This window comes from Ictalurus punctatus, unplaced genomic scaffold (assembly GCF_001660625.3).
Source record: "Ictalurus punctatus breed USDA103 unplaced genomic scaffold, Coco_2.0 Super-Scaffold_100, whole genome shotgun sequence".
Lineage (NCBI taxonomy): Eukaryota > Metazoa > Chordata > Actinopteri > Siluriformes > Ictaluridae > Ictalurus > Ictalurus punctatus.
Window position 1 is genome coordinate 2335649 of NW_026521086.1, and position 26106 is coordinate 2361754.

The 26106-nt window shown below is 40.4% G+C and overlaps 1 protein-coding gene across 5 annotated transcripts; it reads right to left on the minus strand.

The window, feature by feature from the left end:
- Positions 1–1815: 1815 nt before the first annotated feature.
- Positions 1816–24503, minus strand: LOC128629635 (TBC1 domain family member 10A-like). 5 transcript variants are annotated; one of them, XM_053678417.1, is made up of 11 exons: positions 24409–24503; positions 24179–24313; positions 22882–22935; positions 22681–22794; positions 13018–13110; positions 11799–12368; positions 11497–11671; positions 10606–10736; positions 5137–5325; positions 4909–5063; positions 1816–4633 (listed from the first exon to the last, which is right to left on the minus strand). In XM_053678417.1, exons 9-11 carry the CDS (start codon positions 5219–5221, stop codon positions 4067–4069), a joined length of 807 nt encoding a protein of 268 aa, XP_053534392.1. In that variant the 5' UTR covers positions 5222–5325; positions 10606–10736; positions 11497–11671; positions 11799–12368; positions 13018–13110; positions 22681–22794; positions 22882–22935; positions 24179–24313; positions 24409–24503; the 3' UTR covers positions 1816–4066. The 5 variants fall into 5 exon arrangements, with proteins under 5 accessions (XP_053534392.1, XP_053534394.1, XP_053534393.1 ...); XM_053678419.1 differs by lacking the exons at positions 13018–13110; positions 22681–22794; positions 22882–22935; positions 24179–24313; positions 24409–24503 and having other exon boundaries at positions 11799–11912; positions 12300–13011; XM_053678418.1 differs by lacking the exons at positions 13018–13110; positions 22681–22794; positions 22882–22935; positions 24179–24313; positions 24409–24503 and having other exon boundaries at positions 11799–13011.
- Positions 24504–26106: the final 1603 nt, after the last annotated feature.

The window sequence follows — 26106 nt, forward strand, 5'->3', positions numbered from 1 at the left end:
GTCATCCCCTAACCTAACCCTGCCTGAGCCTTTTTATTAAAGGTGTTTAATTTAGTTTGATGTGGTTTAGTTTGTTAGAATGTGAATTTATCCGTTATATGTAGGCTAGCTAACTGCGTAGTTAACTAACGTTAGTCAGCTGACAAGAAAAATATCAGACTTTTTCCTCATTCCCTGCCTGTCCAAACCCTGCCTCCTCTACATCAGATGCCCACGATGTTGAGACCAACTCGACCAGTGAAAGTTCCCAAGTGACATTTGAGTCATCCCAGCCCGTTTCAATCGGTGTGCAATCTTTTACAGATGATGACAGCCAAGCGCAGCGAGTTGAGTCTTCTCCCGTCCCTGCGGCTCTCATCCCAACAAGACAGTTTAAATCAGCTTGGCTACAAGACTTCGCCTGGTTACGTTATGACAAAGGGAAAATGTACTGCACCTTTTGTGCTAAAGCAGGACAAGATATTGCTGGTAAAACAGAGTTCATTTCCAGTTCGAGTCATTTTAAAAAAGAAACCGTAAAGAAGCATGGAGAGAGTACAAAACATGAGACCGCCAGGGATTGTGTCATTGCTAGCTCTGCCCCTCGTGCCACCCCAATCGTGAAAGCAGTGCAACGTGCTAGTGATAAAGTCACTGAAAAAGAGATGAGGGAATTGAAAATAAAATTCAATGCAGCCTACATGACTCTGAGCCTGAATAAGCAGGAAATGAATAAAAAAGTGAAAAAAAGAAACAAATGACTGCACATTTAAGTATTTACGATAATATGATTCAAGATGGGGGCAGCACTGCCACTGTTGGGCCCTTGAGCAAGCCCCTTAACCCTCTCTACTCCAGGGGCGCTGTATCATGGCTGACCCTGTGCTCTGACCCCAACTTCCTAACAACCTGGGATATGCAAAGAAAAGAATTTCATTGTGCTGTAATGTATATGTGATCAATAAAGACTCATTATTATTATTATTATTATTATTATTATTATTATTATTATATGACGTACTGAACATTGCACATATTGCACACTGTGTCTACTACTTTTATCTACTATCCACAGTCCAAAGGCTGTGGAGCTAGAAGGCTACGTGTGGGAATGACAAAAGATTTTTAAAAATAAAATAAAAAATGTATCAATACATGAAATTAGATTACACAATGTAGTTGAGGTTTACATGAATAAGCAGAAATGTAATCATGCTTATCTTTCCTATAGCACAAATGAAAAGCCCTCTCTAGAAGAGCAGATTTGTCAAATGAAACTTTTTCCTTCTTATCCACTGCTACGGTAAACTAAAGAGTAGATATTCAAATTACACTGCTAAATGTGACTAGCGTTAGCTACGTGTAGTAGCGCAAAATAGTCCATCAAATGTATTAGCAGGTGTAGCCTATACACGAGTCCACTATCGGTCACATCGCTATTGAGAACATGCCCCAAATTCATTGCTTTAGTAGAATTTAATGGTAAGTGAAATGATACTCACATTGTAATGTACTTAGTATTTGTTCAGTCTACAGGTCCTCTAACACTCTGTTAAATGAATAAATGTAAATGTACTATGACGTAAATTTTGTTTTAAATCAATTAATTCAGAAATTACACACAATGTTAAGTTGATGTAATTATCAACATTATTATGTCAACACAACTCATCAAAATAATGTGTACAACTTTAAATATTTAATTAATTCAATAAATTAGAATTTTTATCTTGCAACCCCACATTAAATTTAGATTGTGGGGGTTTGTTTTGTATAGCTCCGCTTTTAGAAAATACACAATGGTTGAATGTGAACATAAATGAGCAGAATGTAAGCTTGTGAAATAAATTAAACTTTATTGATTGCACTTTTGAGAAATTGGCATGACTTTGAATAAAAATTTACTGAAATAAATACTCTAAAACATTGATATACCCGATGTTCAAATGTTCAAAAAGAAAAAAAAGTTTTTACATACCTTCTAAATAGGTCCCTTTAGGAGGTAAACGTTTTAAAGACGGTGTTTTATAAGAAACGCGCGTATTACATGCCTTCTAAACCTAACCATTTAGGATGATAAAATAAAAATTTCTACAGTCCTTCAAGGCTGTATGATGTCGTTGTTCTCTTTTACTGAAAGAAAGGTCAAAATCATCAGTGTTATTTGTTGTGAAGACTGAAGTGACAATATGTCTGAAGAAAATGAAAATATGTATTACATATCCTACCTTCTAACCAGGTTAATTTAAGGGTGAAAAACCTTTTTTAAAGACGGTGTTTTAAAAGAGTCGTGCATTTTGTTTAAACTATAAACAAGATTTCAGAAAATGGTCCGCCAACGAGGATACTTACACAGAACTGTCGCTAAATACATAAGCTTTCGTCTATGCTTTGACATCCCATGTCCCAGCAGTACATTTATGACCTCTGATGACCATGTGGGTGTGTGGGGGTGGGTGTGAGAGAGAGACACACAGGTGTTCTTTTGGGGGTTTTGCTGACCAGAATTCTTACAAATGTGTTTGTTAACGAATTAAAGGGAGTCATGTGTCTCAGTGTTAAAATTATGGTTAAGATGTTGTAGTTAAAACACAGAAGAAACTCTGCAACTATCTGTTACAATGTCTGCTCCGAGAAATGCTAATACCCTTAGAAGATTGCTGTGTATTCACCAACAAGAGGACCTGTTGAAATGAGAGAGGACCTGACTTTTGCTACAAAAAAAAATAAAAAAACCAAGAGGATAGATTGACAAATTATTAATGAAGGTAATGTAAAGACGTTGTTGTTTAACCCTGAGCAGGGCGTCAACAGCTCCAAAGATCGTGTCTTAAGTCCGAGGGTTTAGTTAGGAGGTAGAAAAACATTTAAAGACGGTGTTTTAAAAGAAACAAGTGTTTCATCCTTAATGGTAAAAAAGAAAAATGGTTGTACTCCAATATGAAATAAAACGGCGGAGACACACTGAGTACACTTCTGTTCCACAGTCTATAAGGATCCCAAAACTTCATGTAGTGTGAAAAATATATACACCCTCCGTGACTCTGTTACTTAAGGTTTAAACATTATTATTTTGTGATGGCAGCAAGACAAAACGGTTGTGCATTTGGTATGTGGTGATTTTAGAATTAGGCCCCAAATGTCAATTATGATTTGTGTATGGCTTCGTCAGGCAAAGATCACGATGGTATGGAAAGAGTATACAAGAGTAATTGGGGTGATCTAATGCTTAGGACTTGTACAGTACTTCAACTCGGGAACGTCCCACCATGGCGTTCAGAGAGGCATTATCTAAGGTACACGTATATATAATATAGATCAGATCTATATTAGAAGGCGGTGTGGTATAACGTGAATCAGCAATAAAGTTCTCAGCTTGAGTTGTTTTGTTTGCGTGTAAAGTATACAGACAGAGGATATTTCACTGAGGTTATGTTAATGAAAAGGCTGTGCCTATTGTACAGGATTGTTGTGATTGTCGTGCAGCTCTTGTAAGATGTGGTAAGGAAATTTGTGAAATACAAACACAAAGAAGTGGTGGTTGCTTCGGATTAAGAAGAAAAAAACCTGCCAAATTGATACGAGTGTAATATAAACAAATGTTTGTGATGCCTGTGAAAGTCTTTCAAAAGTGAATCTGTAGGTAGTTTCCCTTCTGAAGACTGGAGCGAGTAAACACTCCTCAGGCACTGCAGAGTTTTTGTGGAGTGTGTGTACATTTTTGGACCAAGTGTGGTCCTCTCTCAGATTGTTTGCAGTTCCTCCGGTGTAAACTATAACACGTATAGTTTATAACAAGTATAGTTTACACACGTTAAAGACTTAACGATTCTTGCTATTCAGTAGACGTGTGCCAATAATCAATTCCTCAACGTATCACACTGTTTAACACGCACAACAAAAAAAAAAAAAAATCAATGAGTGTTCTTTTTGTACTCGGGAGCAGCAGGAGAGTCGTGGGTGGCAGGTGCGTTGTGCGTTAGCAGAGGGCTTGAGTGTGTAGATGGATCCAAAATGGTGGCTGAGTTTTATGTATTATTAGGGAGCTCATCATGGTCAGGTTGTCCGGATTGGACAGGAGCACATTTCAGCAGGTGAGGACGCTACGCTGAAGGTGATCCGTGTACAGGAGCAGTAAGGAGGGATAGATGTTGCAGTGGGATAGATTCCGCCAGTTTCTTATCGATGGAGGAATTCGAGGACGCTGCACGAGTCGCTCTGTAGAAGTGCTCGTCTCTTTGACCTGATTTTCCTGCATTGTAGGGAGCCGTGGTGGATGTGATGGTGTATTTGGAAGTACAAGATTGAGATTTTCCTGGTTCAGAAGCTGTATGTCCAATATCTGACTAGGTTTAGACTCGCCAGGTAGAGCGTAGGGGTTCGGAATGAGGGCTTGGTTTTTCTTCAGGCTCCCTCTCTTCTTCCTGAGGTTCGGCTCGGACTTCTCCTCAGGGATCGATGGGTACTGGACCATAATGGTGGGTTTCTGGCGGAGGTCTTGGTGTGTATGAGGCTCGGTGGCCATGATGGTGCGAGCACTGTGCATTCTCTGAGGGAGTTTGGGGCCGGGCTTGCCGTGCTTCTTCTTCCAGCGCTTCAGCTGCATGCGTTGCTCACGTTCCACGTCCTGTGCCGATACCTGCAACTCCAGAACCTACAGCAAAAATCAGTCACAAAAATGAACTGGAATAGAATGTCATTCTACTGTACTTAATGTGTTAGGATGGGCTTCATTACAACGTCATGTAAAAGACGATGATAAATATTTATGAATGCTAATTTTGTAGAAATACGAAGGTGATGATGGATAAAACATGCTTGATCACCATGGCATGGACTCGCATAGTTACAGTAATGACAGGAAATGTTACAGTAGTGAAAGACCCATCATCATCATCCTCCTCCTCCTCCTTCTCTCTGTTGTGTTACCTGGAGCACGAAGAAGCCCTCCTGCATGTATCTAGGCTCAATCGCTCTGAGGACCTCCATGGTCTCATACTGACCCGGACAGGCCTTGAGCTTATCCCGAGTACCCAGCATGGACGTCAACACCACCAAACCCACACAGAATATCATTTTCACTCCTACACAAAGAAAGAATGAGAGAGAGAATCAACACAGAAAGAAAAGAAGGACAAGTGTGTGTTTGTGTCTGACCGTCACACAGGAACATGTCCCACACTCTGAGGACCGTGGCCCAGGGCAGAGTTCTGGAGAAGGCGCACATGAAGCACTCCATCATGTAGAGCACCGGCTCGATCTTGTGCTTGTCCAGGTGCCGATACGCCACAGAACACACTCGCTTCACAGCGCATGCAGGATCTCTCCGTCCAGCTGAACCGCCTCCTGCACACATAACGGTTCACAATAAACGATATAACTTGCTGTTAATAACACAAAACAACTGTTCTCCTATACAGAGAAGCCCTGTTTCTAATAATACATTGTGCAAACAAAACACGTAAAATTACAAAGCAAAACTACAGCTCACACTAAAATACATAAACACACACTCACAATAATATAGAACATTAAACCTTAAAGAAAAAACTAAGCAAAACTGCCTCATGAACACAGCAACACATACACACAAACACAAGATGGCGGTGTTGAGTCAGCGGAGCAGGGTGGGGTTTGTAGCTCCGATATATAATTTCTAACAGAGCTTATGATCTGTGTGGCGTTACAAAACTAAATTACCGAGTGCGAATGTTTCCTCTACAACTTCAGACTGAACTTACATTCGCTTCAGTCAGATTTCAGTTTTTCACTTTTTCACGCCTGCAATCCACGGATACACAACTATAGCCGTTTTAAAAACGTGCATTCAGTCCGGTTTCTCGTTTCTACTGTACTTCTATATTCCAATTTATTTAACTAGGCCTGTAAAAAGAAAAAAAAAAACCCAAACACATGGCAAATGGTACTTCTCAGCTTAATTTGATTGGTGAACAAATACAGTGGTCTCAGTTGATCCTAAATGTTTCTTTCCCAACAAAATAGAAGGTTTAACAAATAAAAAAATGTAATTTCTCAGGAAGTTATTCAGTGAAGTAACAATGAACTATTTTGGCCCTTCAAAGCTATTCAGTGATGAATGTAGCCACCCTTCTTTTCAATAACCGCCGTGAGCCTTCCATTGAATGTCAGTTTCTTGATCTGTTCATGATCCATTTTAGCTGAATTGAGCATTGTCCTGCATAAAGATCATGGTCTTCTTGAACGTTGCTGACTTCTTCCTGTACCATTGTTGAAGAAAGGATCTTCTACAAACTGGCAGTAGATTTGGGAGTTCATTTTCAGTCCATCTTTAACCAGACGGAAAAGGTCCATCTGCTCCATCTATAGTCACTCTTATTTCATCGGTCCATGAAACCTATAAGGAACGGTCTTCAGGTATTTCTTGGCCCAGTCATGATGCTTCAGCTTGTAAGTCTTATGCAGTGGCGGTTGTATTTCAGCCTTCCTTACTGTAGCCATGTCTCTGAGCACTTGCCACCTTGTATTTCTGGACACTCGTGGAAGGTTGCAGTTCTGAAACATGGTGGCAGTGCTGGCTAATGGGTTCTCTCACGTTTTATTCTTCTTAGTCTTTTGCAGTCAACTAGCGCCTTTTCTTCTCCGTGGTTTTTTGCCCCCTGTCGAGTATTCATCACAAAGCATTTTTCTTGGGAGGTCACACCTCAATAATTTTGCGATCGTCAGTGTGCTGCAGCCCCCTGATAGGCATTTTACAATTTCTGACCTTTTTTTTTTTGACCCATTTTCCTGAATTGGAGAAACTAATAATTATGCAAACCTTATATAGGATGTTAATCACTTTAAGGTGTAGTGTTTATATGTGGTGTTCTCCCAACAGGTTATTTTGTAGACCTTGATTTTGTTTGATAACGAGCTTTGCTTTCATTGGTTGGCTTAAAGGAGGGCGGGGTCACGAGTACTCTACTTTTTTCCCCTTCTTCGCACTCTTTTTGATTATACTGTTCTATCTGCTTTTCATGCACAAGTATGTCCCTGTACTATTAAGGGGAAAAAGTGCATGTGCAAGGAGATGTACTACAAATATAATCTAGAATATAAACTTACACACATTTTTAACCAGACAACACCACAGGCTGTCAAAATGGCTGACGTGGCCAGTTTTATCCATGTTGGGCAGAAGGATAGACTGTTATCGTAACCATAGTGCAAAGTGTGAATGAGCGAGCAAAAAAACACTGATAAGACCGATTTGAAAACTTTCCAGGCTGATATTCTAACGAGCACGCTTGACCTTTGTTGATGTGAAACTCTCAGCCTGCTATGGTAATATTTGCTGATATCTTTTCATGTGACAATACTGAAGAAATGACACTGTGATACAATGTAAAGTAGTGAGTGTACAGCTTGTGGAACAGTGTAAATTTGCTGTCCCTCCAAAAATAACTCAACACACAGCCATTAATGTCTAAACCGCTGGCAACAAAAGTGAGTACACCCCTAAGTGAAAATGTCATTTTACAGTTCAACAAACTCTCCTCCAGCCCCCCAGTGCTGAGCCGCCCACAGAAGACAACGTGGTGTAACCTGTGATACATCTCCCAGCCTGAAGAGGGAGCACTGCTCAATGCATACATGCTCTCAGTGGGGGGTGGGGGAGGGACATCTGCTTTGTGACTAAGTCAAACTTTCTGTGAATATTTAACCATTTGTCCTCATTCTCACTAATACGACTGTTTACAATATTATTCATATGAAGTTGGAAACTGTGCAGAGGTTTAATGTGTTTCTAATTGAAAGTACAAACTCTGAGACAAACTATTCATGCATTAGTGCTGCTCCAGCTTTTTAGTGTCCATCACACTTTTGTGTGAAAGCATCGCTGTGTGCACCGTTAATCCAGAGTCTGTGATTAGATTATCCACATCATGTTCAAATAAATATTTCTGTAGTAAACGCTTTAGAGCAGGGAAGCCTTACTGTGGTCCTGTAAGACTACAGTCCAGTACAGTTTGGGAATTTTCCTGAATCACACCCGATTTAAGTCCTCGGGTCATTAGGTAGGAGTGTTAGATGAGAAATCATCACACTGTGCATGATCACAGGAATTCAGGACCAGAGCCAGGCTCCCCTGATTTATAAATTAATTGTTGATGACCTTAAAGTCATTCCCAGTGAAGATTTATCATCTTTTTACAAGCATCCTTTTCACATGTAAGAAAAATTGCAGTGATTTGTACATTTGTGCTCTGCATTTCTTTCAGAGCCGTGGGACTGAATTGTTGTGTATATAGGCAGTTTTTTTGTGCTCTGAAATTGAACAGGACTTTTGAGAAGATAGCTGCTCATGGTTTAATTCACTTTTAAAAAGGGACTGACAATATGAAGTGAGCATACATGTATAAAAAGGTGGTTGTGTTGAAGAAACCTTGTTGACCGATCTTTGCTAACTTGCTCTGTCTGTGTGTGTGTGTTTACTGGTACAATAGTGGTAGCAGATTTTCAGAGCCGAGCTTATAGTAACGAAGACGCTCAAGTGTACTTGTTTGGAAGATGTAGAAACTCAAGTCTTACATGTTAGCACAAACATGTCTTTTTCCTTTATTAGGGAATTTGTACTTTTGGACATTTTTGAAAGATATCATGCTTGTGAAATGTGCTTTGCGTGTTATTCATGTTCAACTGGTTGTACTGGGCTTAGATTTGTGTCTTTTTGAATCATTTACGCTCTATGGCACCTTTTACGGTTTTGCTGTATGGGCTGTGTTCCAATTGATCTGTGTTTGATCATTTCCTCCCTTCGCTCAAACGTTGTATTTGAGAAGGCCTTCTTAGTAGAACGGTTGTTTTCCTCAGCTTTGGATTTAGCTGTAGGGCCCAGAGGTTTTTGGAGTTTGAAGAGGAGGCGATAAAAGATTTGGAACACAGCCCTGTTTTCCTTTCCGAGGTTCCCCGGCTTTTTTCCGTCACCCGTCACCCCCTAACCGAGCTCAATTCTGCTGCAGCTTTTTAGCCACAAGCTGCTGGTGCTTGACTTCTGAGGCCTTATCCTGTTAAGCGGCCGCACTATGGCAAAAAGGAGAGTTCAGTATGCCGACTGTATGAGCTTCAGTTGAATGTGTATGTGGTCGAACTCTTGGTAGGACTGTCCAGTATATTACAGACGAACACAGACGAAAACATCCACAAGGCTTCTACTAAATATTGTTGAATGTCCGCTCGTATGCAACTCTCCAACAGTGTCACGTCCTATCGAGAGTTTCAGTCGATGTTTATAATCTAACACAATGGGATTTTTTTTTACTCTGGTGTAATTTTCTTGACCATTTTAACGCAGCATCTCTGGTGTTACTTTCGTCAAAAATGTAGAACACCAGAGACGAGGCAATGACGACGTGATCTCGTTCCTTCGTGTGTTTTTGCCTCAGATTCTGGCGACTGTTCAGACTCGGTTTGTAGCGAAATTTCAAATCCACAAATGCCTTGAACAACGTACATTTTCAACAATCCGTTTAAATCGACTGGTCCATTTTCGCTGCACGGTGGATTTGAAGGGTGCACTGTGATCAGTGTGGCGACGTCTGGGAATCGAGTTTCTGAAAAGGCCACGAGTTGGAGGTTACATTTAGTTTCTAAGGACATCTGGGCTCTTGGTGTCTTTTGGATAGGAACTGCAAAACTTTTTCTATAAGGGTGAAAACAGATGCATGCTTAGATTCTTTATCTGTAGACAGTTTATCTTGCTTACTACATTGACATATGAAGTTTGGACGGGTTCTGTAGAAAGAGATTAACATTAAGGGGGAAAAAAACAATGTAAAAATAAAATACTGAAAGTGAATTTGTCCTGGATTGTTTTATTTATTATTTTCCATTGGGATGTCAAAAGCTTCTTCAACTTGGCCACAAATCTAACAAAGTCAGGTACATTGTCAAGTATTGCCCCAAAATACCTCTATGGTAGATAGATGTGCTCACTGATCACTTGTACATGTGCTCATTCATACAATTATCCAATCAGCCAATCATATGGCAACACCACAGTGTACAACATCAAGCAGGATCAGATGAAGAGCTTCAGTCAATATTCACATCAAACACCAGAATGTAATCCAGTGATTTTATCCGTGGCATGGTTGTAGATTCTAAATGGTCTGGTTTGAGTATTCCAGAAACTTCGGCTCTCCTAGGATTTCCACACACACACTTGTGTGAAAAACATCCGGTAAGTGGCAGTTCTCGGGGTGGAAACACCTTGTTGGCGAAAGGAGAATGGCCAGACTGGGTCAAGTTAATAGGACGGACATGGTAACATCAAATAAGCTCTCTTTACATACATGGTGAGCAGAAAAGCATCTCAGGATGCACAGCATGCCAAACCTTGAGAACAGTAGAAAACCTCATTGATCCAAGATCCATTTTGAAGTATTAAAGATTTATAAAATGTGACACTAGGTTACTTCTCTATAGTTAAAAAAATTGCAAACAGGAATGTGTGTGTGTGTGTGTGTGTGTGCCCGCTTCATACTCATCCACTCCCTACTTGTGCCTGAGTGTATTCATTGAGTAAAGACAGTGTGTGCTCTTAAATGTATGTATGTGTGTGTGTGCGCGTGTGTATTTAGACAGCAGTGTGAAGTGGTGTACCACTATGTGAGGAGGGAGAAGTATGCTCTGAGGATGAGGAGATGGAGCAGGATGACGTGGCCTCTCTCTGGAGCTCCTCCACGTTCTTCACGCAAAAACAATAACTCTCTCAGATTCTGATGGAGCGGCATCTACATAATCAACAAAGCACACAAACATCAGTTTCGTTCTGGGACACCGATTTTCTAAATCATTCCATTCGCTTTCTATTTATTTATGTAGCATTATTAAAAGATCAGTCATCAAGCCGGTGTAACCTTAATCTTTATCGCTAGCTGCTCCTGAAGTGTTTTGGAAATCGTTTCAGCCACGTCATGTTCACTCACCGTCCACTTTATTAGGAACACCTGTACGTTCATGTAGTTTTCTAACCAGCCAATCATGAAATATACAGGAATATAGAGGAATCACAAGAAAACTCCATTTCAACACACTTAAAAAAAAAAAATAATCTCACAATGTTGGATTTGAGTTTGTAATGCAGTGAGCACAACCAAGGAGTGCATTTTAAAAAGAAAACTACAATGTTGTTGAAGACTGAAACCTGTACCTACAAACTAGAACTGAAAATGGAACCACTGAAGAGTCAACAGTGTCAGAGATCCTCGTGTGTCCAGTTCCACTGTGTACGGCACTTTTTATGCTTACCGACCCATTACTCCAGCTTTTGTGTTTGTTTTAGCTTTGTGCTGATAGAAATGGTTTTGTTTTTTTAAAGCAAACTTGGTGTTAAAACCCAGAAACATCTAGAAATAAAAAGTGACATTCATCATGTGTCTGAAGTGACACTGTTCAGTTATACAAGTAACTAGGTATTTTGGTATATATTGGAAACACTATTTTTGAGCATTTCCCCAGAATTTCATAGAGTGTGGTTTGCAGTATAAGCACCTGTGGTCTCATGCGTGGGTTCCAACGCACATAATAACCCACCCAGAGCTCCAGATGTGTGAGACTGGCCAGTGGATACAGCACCTGGTTTTTACAGTCCACATAGAACGGGTTAGTGAAGTCCTCCGGCTGACTGTTAACGTAGGACCACAGTGACTGTTTTACCCTGTACTTCCTAAAAACAAAAGAGAGAGAGAGACAGAGAGAGAAGTCATAAGACACTTAGACAAATTCATTTCCATTCAGAAAAATCAGACAGGCTGGAAAGCCTCCGCCCATTAGTGGAGAAATGTGGAGCGTACCTTTTCCATTCTCTCCTGCTCACTGCTGTAGAGGAATGTACCAAACAGGCAGCTGTAGGGGCGATCCAGGATGGGGATGAGAAAAAGCTCTTTGAACTCAGAAGCAGAAGGAAACTGAAAGAAAGAACACAAACACTGGGTTTAACAGTGTATAGTAAGATGCTTAAATGTGGATCTGCACAATAACGCCTGAACAGATAATCAGTCTTTGTTCAGTACGGAAATTATATTTAATTCTTACAATTAGAGTCCTCTTCAAAAGTATTGGAACATCAAGGCCAATTCACTTGCTTTTGCTGTATACTGAAGACATTTGGGTTTGAGATAAAAGACGAATATGAGACGATAGATCAGAATTTCAGCTTTCATTTCCTCATATTTACATCTAGACGTGTTACACAGCTTAAAATATGGCAGCTTTTTTGAAGCCATCCTATTCATTAACTGTTCAAAAATACTGGAACGAGTGACTGATGTTTTTTTCTTGCTGGCCAGGTGTACCTCGTTAAATGGACTTTAAAGAATGAATAGCTCTGAATGTCTTCTCTTGGTTTGAGCCCTGGGTTTCACCTGTGGAGACAGCATTTGTTGTTAAAAAGAATAAACTGACATGAAGACCAGAGAGCTGTCTATGGGAGAAAAGCAAGCCATTTTGAAGCTGCGAAAAGAGGAAAAACCGGTCTGAAATATTGCACAAACATGGGGCATAGCCAAAGAACAATTTGGAATGTCCTGGAAAAGAGAGTTAGTTCTCATTATGATCTCTTACTTTATAACATTAAAATAAAACAATAGTTCCCTCACAAGCCTCTCTTTCCCCACCCTAACTCTTGAAATGAATAAGACTTGCAATGTTACTGAGAAACTGGAAAGTGCAATGTCCTCTCTGCCGTGACACTGGAGACTACTTCCATAAAACTTCCATAAATAGATAACTTATAAATCTTAACTAGATCACAATGATCATACGTCTTTTTCTTTAAGTGACATGTTTATAATATGTTTACGATTAAGCTTAGACTATGTATTGCGTATGCCATACTAGACCCTGTGAAAGAGCTGTTACTATAGGAACGAGAACGAGCACATCACTATAAAGCTGTAATTTCCCTTGCAGCTGGAATCAGAATCTTGCTGTTACAGAAATGTCTCCAACGCCTTCTGACCAATCAGACTGGAGAATTCAACAGTGTTGTGATGTAAAGCATCAGTAGCTGACCTGTCTCATCATCTGCCACACACAGTCGATGAACTGCACAAAGAGAGGGGATCGTTCCGAGTTGGCGTGATTCTCATCTCCAAGGCCGACACGCTGAGAAACACACAGAGAGAGAAAGATGGGGTTAAATATACATGCGTTCACGCGCCCACACACAACCACGCCCTCACTGCTCATACGCACCGAGGCCAGCTTGTGTCCGAAGCTGATCCACTCCTTCTCGATCAGTACCTGGAACTTGTGTCCGAAGCTGAATCTAACTGATATCTGATATTAAATTATAGTGAATTATCTATATTTTACACTTTATTACCCCATATCTATCTAATTATATATATATATATATATATATATATATATATATATATATATATATATATATATATATATATATATTAATATATATATGGTAAATCGTGCACATCGGAGCAACTTCATCCCGACCTTTGTCTGCATTCAGGGGTGCTAAGGAGCTCCTCGACCATGCCCATGCAAGTTACATTTTCACTGGTGCTGGCGCGTCTACCGAGTTTTGGGAGTTTTCAGCCATGTTTAGGTCCTTAAAAACGACAAGAATGCATGAAATAAACAATAAACACCAGAAAATCAATAGGGCCCTGCACATCCGGTGCATGCGCCCTCCGGTGGTCACCGGAAGCGCTGCACCTTCGGTGCTCTGCCCCAATAATAAACAGCAGATCCAATAGGGCTTTGCAGCAGCGGTGCTCGGGCCCTAAAAAGCAGAATAAAGCACCAACAGAAGATACAGAAGCACAAAAGCGCAAAGGCAAGTAAGGATAATTACAGAAACGGTTACATTACAGAGATCCCCACAATGTGATCCATGACCACAGTAACATGACAAGAAGCTTCACCTCAGACCAGTCACCAATTGTTGTAGGAAGGTGAAAGTGGCTGCCTTAAAATATTTTTACCTCAAAGTGATTTGTAGCGCGCGCGCACACACACACACACACACACACACACGGTGGAAAGGGTGTAGCAAAAATCATGCAACTATTGTGGGAAAAAGAGGGGGGAAAAACCCTGATACTTTGTACCTGATGCATCATCTTTTATAATTGTGATTAATGGTCCATTAATTCAATTCAATTCAATTCAATTCAATTTTATTTGTATAGCGCTTTTTACAATAGACATTGTCTCAAAGCAGCTTTACAGAAATATCAACACGGTATACAGATATTAAAGGTGTGAATTTATCCCAACTGAGCAAGCCACTGAGTGGCGACGGTGGCAAGGAAAAACTCCCTAAGATGTTTTAAGAGGAAGAAACCTTGAGAGGAACCCGACTCAGAAGGGAACCCATCCTCATCTGGGTAACAACAGATATTGTGAAAAAGTTCATTATGGATTTATATGAAATCTGTATGGTGTTAAGAGCAGCCGTAGTCCCAGCAGTCTGGAATTAAAGAAGATTTGAGCTCCATCCAGAGGCTGAAAGGATCTGGATCTCTAGTATCTCCATAAATTCGTGTGGGGCTCGGCGAAAGGAGAGAGGGAGAAAATAGAACAGAATCTAGTCAGGGTAGGCTTGAGTAAACAAATACGTTTTAAGCTTAGACTTAAACACTGAGACTGTGTCTGAGTCCCGAACACTAATAGGAAGACTGTTCCATAACTGTGGGGCCCTATAAGAGAAAGCTCTTCCCCCTGCTGTAGCCTTCACTATTCGAGGTACCGTCAGATAGCCTGCATCTTTTGATCTAAGTAGGCGTGGCGGATCATATAAAACCAAAAGGTCGCTTAGATATTGTGGCGCGAGACCGTTTAGTGCTTTATAGGTTAATAAGAGTATTTTATAATTAATGCGAGATTTTACAGGGAGCCAATGCAGTGTGGATAAGATCGGGGTGATGTGGTCGTATCTTCTAGTTCTAGTTAGGACTCTAGCAGCTGCATTCTGGACTAATTGGAGCTTATTTATATTCCTACTGGAACATCCAGACAGTAAGGCATTACAGTAATCTAATCTAGAGGTGACGAATGCATGAACTAGTATTTCCGCATCATGTAGTGACAATATGTTTCTTATTTTAGAAATATTTCTGAGATGAAAGAAGGCGATCCTAGTAATATTATCTACATGAGCATCAAATGATAGGCTGGAGTCAATAATCACTCCAAGGTCTTTAACTGCTGCACATGATGAAACAGAAAGACCATCCAGAGTAACCATGTGATCAGAAAGGATACTTCTAGCTACACATGGGCCTAATAAAAGTATTTCTGTTTTATCAGAATTAAGCAGAAGGAAGTTAATTAACATCCAATGTCTAATGTCCTTTACACAATCCTCAACTTTACTAAGCTTATGTCTGTCCTCTGGCTTCGCTGAAACATACAACTGTGTATCATCAGCATAACAGTGGAAGCTAATTCCATGTTTACGAATAATTTGACCTAGGGGTAGCATATATAAAGTAAAGAGCAGTGGGCCTAAAACAGAACCCTGTGGAACTCCAAAAGTAACCTCAGTACGCATGGAGAATTCACCATTTACATCTACGAACTGATAACGATCGGTCAGATAAGACCTGAGCCAGGAGAGGACTGTTCCCTTAATACCAACAACATTTTCTAATCTATCAGGGAGAATAGTGTGATCTATAGTATCAAAAGCTGCAGTAAGGTCGAGTAACACAAGCAGCGAGACACAACCCTGATCGTAAGTCAGTAGAAGGTCATTTACTACTTTAACTAACTCTGTCTCTGTGCTATGATGAGGTCTAAATCCTGACTGATACATTTCATGAATGTTATTCCTATCTAAGTACGAGCATAACTGCTTTGCTACAACCTTTTCTAAAATCTTAGAGATGAAGGGGAGATTTGATATTGGTCTATAGCTGGACAATTGAGACGGGTCAAGATCAGGTTTTTTAATCAAGGGTTTAATAACTGCTAATTTAAGTGATTTAGGTACATAGCCACTGCTTAGGGAAGAATTGGTCCATTAGAGAAGAAAAAATCCATTCCATTCTTTGATTACTTATTTGTCATACAGTGAATATTCACACTTTAAGGCCATGTGGAACAATTTCCAAAATGCATTTAAATGGGGTAAATTGTGTACATTGAACCGAGAGTACTTAGACATGTTTGCTAAAAGCAACACAAAGGCTTTATTCACACTGCAGGAATTTTATATTGTGTGTTTAGATTTTTTCTTTTAGACAGACTGATCACCTGCAAATTTGTTCTGGTGAATGACAGGCATTCAAAATCTTTCTGCAGAACTCTGTTGAAGATTCTGTACATCAGAGATTCATCTGAACTTCAACAAAACATTTCACATTTATAGAGTTTTGACTACGGTCATCAAGTAATCACATTTATAAGTTTATTTATTACCTCTCCCCTCTGTTGGCTCAAATATAGCCTATTACCCAAAAACACTTAAAATTCAACATAGAAGCCAACACTCACATCTACCTCTGAGCCCAGTTGGAGATAGAAAAAAAGACACCAGCCGTGAGTGAGAAGAAGCAAGGGTCCAGATTTATTGTTCCGTTCCACCACACGAGATCCACACCGATGAGAATTCTCAGAAGTGATGAGCTTAAGCTCCTGCATATCCTCCATACTGTCCTGCATATCCTACTATTCTGTTTTTTTATAGAGAGTTTCTCTATTACAATAAGATTATTAAAGTTATTCATGTGTGTGTATGAGAGCGAGAGAGTGTGTGTGTATGTTGTGTCTACTTGCCCGCCCTTGACTGTACGAGCGTGTGTGTGTGTGTATTAGCACTCCTCAGCTCAGCTCGTATACCTCTTTTTGACTTTTTTGAGTACTACTGCTCTTAAAGATCTTTAAAGTGTAATTCCAATTTGTCAATGTCCGCCTAATCCCGCTTCTATGTGTCTAGGTGACCGTCTTTTCTTCTTCTCCCCTTTGCTGGATGCTAGGTCTCCCTTATGTTTATTTTATGACATTTTTTATCCACAACACCTCCGTGATGGATATTTACACCCCCCGTTGCCTCAGCAGAGGAAAAACCATCATTGAGGACAGCTCTCACCCTGGCTCTGATCTGTTGCCCTCAGGGACACGTTACAGGTGCATCAGAACAAGGACTAATAGATTCAAGAATAGTTTTTTCCCCAAAAGCTATAATCATTCTAAACACACACATGTACTGATTTCACAGTATAGGTATATAGTGTCTCAGAACTGTGCATTTTATAGTACCCCCCACTTAACCATAGTTAAGAGACAAATCTCCACCATTCTGAAAGCATAAAGTACGTATTCATGTGTAAACAAACGTGTTTTATCTATGGAAAATAAATGAACATTAGAACAGATTTACTTGTCTCTGACTGAACAAAGCAGGCCATATAAAACTGGGTTAAATATACAAATCCACACAGTTCACCAGTCCAATAGAATCTGTACAACACGTTAGCAATACTTCTGCTCTGTTTAGACCCAGAAAATATAAAATACTTACTTTAGTATGAAATTTCTGTCGAGTGTCTACCATGTGGTCGGGATTTACGGTCTGTGAACACGTGCTGATTACACGTGCAGGAAAAGCAACCCACACGTGCAACCCTGACCGAGTGAGAACGACTCAAACGATTCAAGAAGAGGATTCTGAATCGGTTCATTTAAAGAATCATTACCAAAGCCGCTTATCTTACTTCGATGGTTTGATAACAACAGCCCGTCTTACAGAGTGCTGCAGGAATGAGTCGTGAAACCCAGAAACGATTCAGCGTATTAGCACTTCCGTCAATGGGGTTTTGGGTTAAATGCCGGAAATAAGGTCTGTGGTGAACACAAGCTCAAGATGTTTTGACGTTTATCTCGACACACAGCCTAGTGAGAGACTTTTTATTATTTTAAGGTACATTTCCTGAAGAAAATGTGAGTGGTGCTTGCCGTGGCAAAATTCAGATCGGGTGCCAATACTTTTGAGAACTGCCCGTGAAGGGCGCCAATAGTTTTGAGAGCCGGACGCATAGGGCGCCAATAGATTTGACAGCCGGACGCATAGGGCGCCAACAGATTTGAGAGCTGGCCGCCAAAAGATTTGAGAGGCGGCCGCGCAGGGCGCCAATACTTTTGAGAGGCGGAGATCTAAAAATAGTAGTGCTACACAAGCTTGGTTGCAGTCGTGTTGATTAAGGAAAGCTACAAGGTTACAGATGTGAGGTTCTGACCTTTACGGTACAGTGAGGATGAGCAGAACATCTACACAGCATGGAACTGTGAATAGACTCAGTGTCTGTGGACTCGTGTACACACAGTTTGGTGAGATTATGCTACAGGAAATAATCTAATTAAGACAGGTGGAGTACTCCTGTTTTAGTCGCATTATGGACGTGTAGTAGTGACATGTAAACACCTTTATCACATTATGAACGTTGTGTGAGAGTTTTCACCACATTTTGCGACAGGACACGATCACACACGGCAGTTTTACGGCGAACAAGAGAGCTCGGCTGTGTCCCAAATCGCATACTTTCCTACTACAGGCCTGTAATGGGGAAAAATACATGTATCTCGACTACTACATAGACGGTAACTACGCGATTTGGGACACAGCCCACGGCTTCAAGCAGTTGTCTATTAGCATGTACAGCATGACAAATAATTAACTGCACTTAAAGCGTTCGTTAAAAAAATTAAAAATTAAATAAAAACACCCAAAACTGTATACGGTTCCATAACGAAGACGAACTGTATGTCGATACGTGAAATTCTGGAGGGACGTCGGACGGCGTGGCGCGGTGACGTAATGATGCGGGCTGTTAATCTAATTATGTTCTAAAACATGTAAAACGGGAACATGACAGGAGTATTCTAAAAGCGACTCATGTAAACACCTTAATCACATTATTATCTTACTCAGAGTAAGGTCAATAATTAGATTACTGCTGTCCATGTAAACGTAGTCACTGTGACCCGAAAGCTGCTTGTTGGATGTTTAATGTAAGATTAGAAAGTTCAGCTGGTTTATCTCCTCTCAGGTGTGTGTAAAACAGAACCTGGCTGTGTCCTTGCAGTGTGTGATTTCTATTTCGTCTGTGTTTTCAGATGAAGGACGTGGAAGACGTCACCAAGTTGTGTGAAGAGCTTGTGATGTTTGTTTGTGTTTCTTGATATTGTTGTACTGAATGAATTAAAAGACTTTTACTCTGTAACACGGACTTCTTGACTGACTGTGCCGATGATGCCAAACACGCCACGCTGAACTCCTGAGCCTGAACGAACACACACACACACACACACACACACACACACACACACACACACACACTCCCCTCAGTATATACACTTCTGGTACACACTATTTTGTATTAACTACGTGTTGTTGGAGATTAAGTGTTTAATGTTTACAGCCTAAATTGTTGCCATGGAGACAATACCTGAAAGGGCAGAGCTTGCCGGTCAGCAGAGAGTTACATGGCACCTTGGAAGTGTTTCCAAAGTCCACAAAGAACACCTGTACACACACACACACACACACACACACACACACACACACACACACACACGTGTGTACACTCAATGTGCAGTTTTCCTGTAACCACTCCATTCTCCATCACGGAGGCGCTTTAGTAGGTGTACGTGTGTGTGTGTACAGATGTTACCTCCACATTACTCCCCATGACATGCAGTATTTTGGCTCTGTAGTAGTTCCCAGGTTTGGTGTGAGTTTCAGAGAAAGGGGCGAGACACAGAAGATTTGGATAAGGTGAGACAGGAAGTGAGCAGAGCGCCCGTGTATTAACAGCCACTGTCAGCCACCTCTGTTTCTCCAGACTTGCCGCGTGAGCCTGGAAACCCCAGAAATGCCCGACTCTGATGACCTACACACACACACACACAAATCCTGTTAGTGCACACACACACACACAGACAGACAGACACACATTGAAATCCTGTTAGTGCACACACACACACACACACACACACACACACACACACAGGAGCCACTGCTTTTTTTATTTGTGCACTGAAAGTGAAAGAGGCGGAACAGACACTTCGGTGATATTGACGATAAAGACAGGGTTAGACGGAAGATTCTCCAGCTCAATGGAGCTGCTCAGAACCCCGACAGGGCTTACTGACTGATTCTGAAAATCCACATTCACCCTGAGAGAGACACACACACAGTGAGTGAGAGAGACACAGAGAGAGAGACCTGTAACAGAACAGCACTAATGTACAGAACATCATCTAAACATCACACTGTCTAGGGGATGTGGTCACATGACTACTCTCACTTAAAATGTAACCATGACTCATCTGATGATGCTCGCTGCAGTGTGTGTGTGTGTACCGTGTATATCTGAGGTGTGAGATACACTACCCCCCTGCCCAAGTCTCCACCTCTCCAGCGGGTTAAACGTTGAGATGGAGAGGAAGTCTCTGCTGCGTGAGGAGGAGAGACAGAGAGACCTCTGGGAGAACGCCAGAACCTCTCATTTACGAGCGGTAGAACTCTACATAGGCCCTGATACACACAGACCCACAATACATATTTATAGAAAATCACAATTAAACACACACACACACACACACACACACACACACACACACACACACACCTGGAGCTGTCAAAGGAGATGGATTTGATTTAACCACAGTGTCTGAAGAGAGACTGGAGCTGTTTATAGTAGAGGAATGCAAATGGAGGGAGATTACACACCTGAGAGAGAGAGAGAGAGAGGGAGGGAGAGAGAGAAATAATAATAATAATAATAATAATAATCCCTTAGTTAAATGGAAGCTGACAATACCACTACGGTAGTCCTGGGGTCGTTTCCATAGAGTTCCTTGGAGGCGAGCTCCTCGTCCACAGTTCCCTGGAGGAAGCAGTTCGGATAAAATGCGCCTGCAATCGCCACCTGAACAACGGAAACATCACTGATACTTAATAATAATTATTATTTATTTTCTGCAGGAGTAAGTTACACTTCTTGGACTTACTTTGGATGCTTGTGCTTCTAAGGCTGCGAATTATGACTAATATTTATATTTACTGTATATCAGGGGTGCCCACACTTTTTTGACTTGCGAGCTACTTTTAACATGACCAGTCAAAGAGATCTACCTACACTAAAAATGCTAAACATATTTATATATACACTGCGTATACTTTATATATATATACACATATACATATACATATACACACACACATACAATATATGTTCATGTACCTTGCATAACTGCATGAACCCTTATGGCGCGATACAATTCAGTACATTTTTGGTCATTACCTTACTCTGACGACGTGCACTGAATAGAATCAGCCAGGGTTGCATAGTCCGGACAGTAGCTGCTGGTAGCCAGCCTCAAGCAGGCCTCCAAATGATGATCAGTCATTGTGGAACGGTATTTGGACTTAATGATCTTCATGAGGGAAAAGGCTGACTCACATAAATAAGTAGAGCCAAATAATGCAGTCAAGGAGGTGGCACATTTCCTCATGTTTGGGTACTTTTCCCCTGTGAGTAAGTTCCAGAACTGTCCATGAGCCCTGGACCTGAATGTCAGTCTGTAGTTTCAAAATCTCATCCTCCACTTCAGACGAGTTCAGGTGAAACAGCGCTGCAATTTTCGATGCGAGTGAATCAACCTCAACATTGTCCCTAAACGGGTAGCACATGAATGTGGCGAATGGCTCCAGTAAAGCAAAGTCTTGAAGCGTCTGTCAAACTCTGACCGACAGCTGTCAATCTGCTCCATGTAGCGTGCAATGTTAAACTGCGCACAAGCCTTCCGCTGCGTCTCCAGATCTGACGGGAGGTTTTGGAAGTTCCCAAAAACATGGCGCTGCAGCTTTGAAAACAGAAGTTGCATTTTCCGTTTAAAGGCATTAACTGCCTTTAATTTTTGTCTTTTCCTTGCAGCTCCAAATTAAGTTGGTCAGATCGGTTAAAAATGCTCGGTTAAAAAAAGTCCAGCAGCCACTGATCATCATTGACCTGGGTGTATTCTGCATGTTTAACAGCAAAAAGAAACTCGCTTATCTCCGGACAGAGCTCTCGAAATCTCTGCAGGAATTTACCCCTACTAAGCCGTCTCACGTCAGTGTGTAGCAGGAGCTAATTGGTCGCAGTGTGCCTTCTCCAGATGCGCAGCCGTCTTTGAAGTGATCTAGCACGTATAGAACAGACGACCTTTGTTGCCACATCCATGATCTCTTTCATGTTTAGCATTCTTGCACATAAGGCTTTTTGGTGTATTATGCAGTGGTAGTTAAGGAAGTCAGGGAAAGCATCGTCTTCCCTGCACTTGGCAATGAATCCATTTGCGCTGCTCAACCATTGACTGATATCAATTTGCACACTGGGAGCTGGGTTTTGTCAATGAAGTCTTTAAAAGACTGAAAAATGTCCTCTCCCCGCGATTTCGCTCGCTAGCCTTTAGCACTGGCGCGCTTGATCGTACACGCGTGGTGAGAGAAAAGACGAGATCTCAGACTGGCTGCCCTGTACGTCAACTAACATCTTTTTTTTAATGGCGATCTACCCGCACTTCCTTTGCGATCGACATATTGAGCACCCCTGCTGTATATATTTTGACCTGAAGAAAAAAGCCTCTTTATACACATATGCTGTTAAACTACACCTGCTCTACTCGTGTGTGTGTGTGTGTGTGTGTGTGTGTGTGTGTTACCTGCACTATGAATTTCTGTGTGCACGCTGGTGTAGTCAGAGGGAAAAGTTTCGCTGATGTGCATGCTGAATTGTGACACTCGATTCTTCAGATCCTCAAACAACTCGGCCACCTCTAACACACACACACCAGAAATGATAGTTAGGGATCTGTGTCAAGAAGTGTGTGTATAGATGTGTGCGAGTGAGTGAGAGTCATAACCTCTTGTATCCGTTTGATCTGAATGCAGTTCTCTTTGCCCCACTCCAGTTCATCCTAAAACACACACACACACACACACATCAGTATCACTTTATTTATTTCTATAATCCAACACGTTATAATTCAACATAACTGTCACGATCTCCTGCCTCCCATACGCCGTGTACCGGTTTAATCTATTTCCTTATTTGGTCAGAGCTTCCTGTTCTTATTACGATGTCCTCTCTCTGACTGGTTCCTATTTCTTAAATTGTGCACTCTATCTGTACACTACACACTTGACCATCTAACACCTGGATATTTGAAGAGCATACAAACACACACACACACACACACACACACACACACACAACCTGCGTGAAGTTGGACCCCCCACCAACACAAAACATCGTCAGAATAGTTTGTGCTGGTTTGTGCCGTAAAAATTTTCGTTTGTGCTGCTTCAGTTCTGGAGATATTAAAAGAATATTTATAGGTCATTCTGGGGTCACTCAAACCCCCCACATGCTCCAAATTTACCCCAAATGGTCTCAATAATAATAATAATAATAATAATAATAATAATAATAATAATAATTCAAAAGAAGAAGACTATAGCGCCTAAACCTAAAAAAAATGAATGTGTCTAAACGTTTGACCGGTAGTGTATGTTTCCAATGCAAGTGCTATAGTACAGGTGTGCTGGGTTATATCTTACATAGGTCTATTAGGTTATACACGTGTCTATATGCAGTGGTTGTCAGTAAGTATACAAGAATAAGTATATAGTTTTGTATCTCTTTATTTTCCTTTATTTACGTAGTATTGTTTTGGTATTATTGTTTTTTTTTCCATTTTATTTGATTTTTTCTGCCAAACGACTGCCCACACTCCAGTCCAGTAGGTGGCGGGAATGCCTCTTTAGCATTAAAACAAAAACGAAGAGAACTATAGCGCCTTAACCCACACTGCGCATGCGCGAAGCCGGATGAATCGGCCATTAAACTAGGAAAAGAGCTCTAATTAGCCAGTGAAGCTAAATGTTGTTCTGCCACGTCCACTTATAAAAGTAAATCATGCAATATTCTCAGACTGGGCAGTTATTGACAGAGTGAATCCATCGTTTTAAATAGAATCAAAAATAACATCGACCTATTTGCTAATCACATTTCGAATAGCTTGCTCATTAATTACACTGCGCATGCGTGGACTGGACTGCCTCCTCAAAAGCTAGCACCGCTAGCATATTTGTACAATATTAACATTAATATTGAACCAGAGGAGTGAATAAAAAAAGTTATAAAATGTTATTTCTCACTTCTCCTCCTCTTGTTCTTCTTCTCCGTGTGGGTGTGAGTTATCTTTGGTCGGTTCCTCGGTGATTCGGTTATTAGTGAACCGAGCTCCGAGAGTGAACCACTGCGCCGTCACCGCCTGCTTCATACTGATACACCTGAAACACAGGTGTTAACACCGTTAACTACACACATACACACAATACAGCAAAAAACAGAACGGGTTCGGTTACACAGAACCGAATAAACTCACTTTAGTTTGGGTCCAAACGGGCCAGAACTAACACTAACAACGCTTTCTGCTCCTCAGTTCGACTTCTCGCGCTCGCGGTGACGTCACCAACGTAACGGACGTTGACGTAAATTTGAATATGTGAGGAGAAAATAAAATAAACCCAAATATCATTTCATAAAAAGCTTCATTATTCTCTTCTTAAACACGATAGAGGATAAGATATACAAATACATAAAAAAACAGCTTTATCATTATTTTAAATCAAATCCACTTTAAAAGTGCTCCTAATTACATTTTAATTAAAAATATACTTCATCTTACTCTTGTTTAATTTTTTTAATTAATATTTAATTCATCAATGATTGTAGTCGTGTTGAGGTTTCACGTTCTTTGTGCTTTATCATCATAAATATACACTTTATTTAAACTTTTGAGTTTGGACACAAAATGTAAACATTCCTCATGAATCCAGAACATTCATTTATTATTTAGAAAGTAATAATTAAACAGTTGAATAAAATGATCAGATTAATCACTTGCAACATTTAGGATATGAATTTCTTGTGTTAAGTGAGGTTTTTAATTATACACATAGATTTTATTTATATGTAGTTTTCATGTTTGACTCAGTACATTACACTATATTTATTTAATCAACTATTTATCAAGTTTTTTCAATATTTAACTGAATGGTTGTCCAAGATCAATAAAAATCTTCAAATAATCTATCAACACCATCAATACATCTCATCAGTAAATAAAAATCTACATTTATCCAGCTGATCTATTGACTGGTTTGTTGAAAGTTTTACAGCTCCAGCAGGTAAAGAAGCCGTGGCTTTAATCTGCTCTTCTGATTTCTAATGATAATTAAATGACAAAATACAGAATTAAAGAATATCTTTATTTAAATTCAAAATCACGAATCATTTAAAAATATGGACTACAAGTCATTTCTACAAGTGTTCATACAGACAGAAAGACCAGAGATGAAACGGATTTAACAGATACAGGACAATTAGGACAAGGAAAGTGAGAACTAGAATGATCATTTATTTATTATTAAAAAAAAAAATTACAACTGTGTTCAAGATCACAGCAAAAAGACAGTAGAGGAAACAAAGGAACAAAAATATTTCACATTTCCTGTTTAAATTCAACAGTAAAATCTCATGAACCCGAGACATCGTGACTTTTTGAAACCGGTCGTTACATTTTTGAGTCAAACGGAGCAGGTAGTGATGAAGAAGCTGCCTCGAAAGATCATTTCTGTTCCTCGAAGAGTAAAAAAAAAAAAACATTAAATCCTAAATGCATGAAAAATAAACATTATGTACATTTTATGTCTAATTACAGTGAACCTGACGGAGAGTGAAGCTCACAGAGGCGAAGTGTTCACGCTACAGCAAATTTCACCGGTTGACGCTAAACTCGCTCACTTAGAAGGTGCGTTTCTCTGTCCCGGGATATTCCTAGCACTGTGTGTGAAAGCTCCTGAGATGTCCAGCATGGAGACGTGTGTGTGTATGTTGATGTGCACACAGTACCAATGGTCAGGATGTACTCTTGTGTCAGAGTTTCTCGTTCTCCTGAAAAACACACATGCACACACACAGTGGAATTGTAAAGCAAAACATTGGAATATATATCTTAATCACATCTCATAGTCCTTTTATAGAGTCTGAATCAGTTTGACTGATTCATTTCGAGTTGATT

Bases quoted from the DNA above. Each gene is read 5' to 3' on its own strand.
- LOC128629635 (XM_053678417.1), bottom strand. From the start codon at position 5,221: ATGATGGAGTGCTTCATGTGCGCCTTCTCCAGAACTCTGCCCTGGGCC. The intron at 5,064-5,136 runs GTCAGACACAAA...TTCTTTGTGTAG, and splicing joins GGACATGTTCCTGTGTGACG to GAGTGAAAATGATATTCTGT. The intron at 4,634-4,908 runs GTAACACAACAG...TTTTTGCTGTAG, and splicing joins AGGGCTTCTTCGTGCTCCAG to GTTCTGGAGTTGCAGGTATC.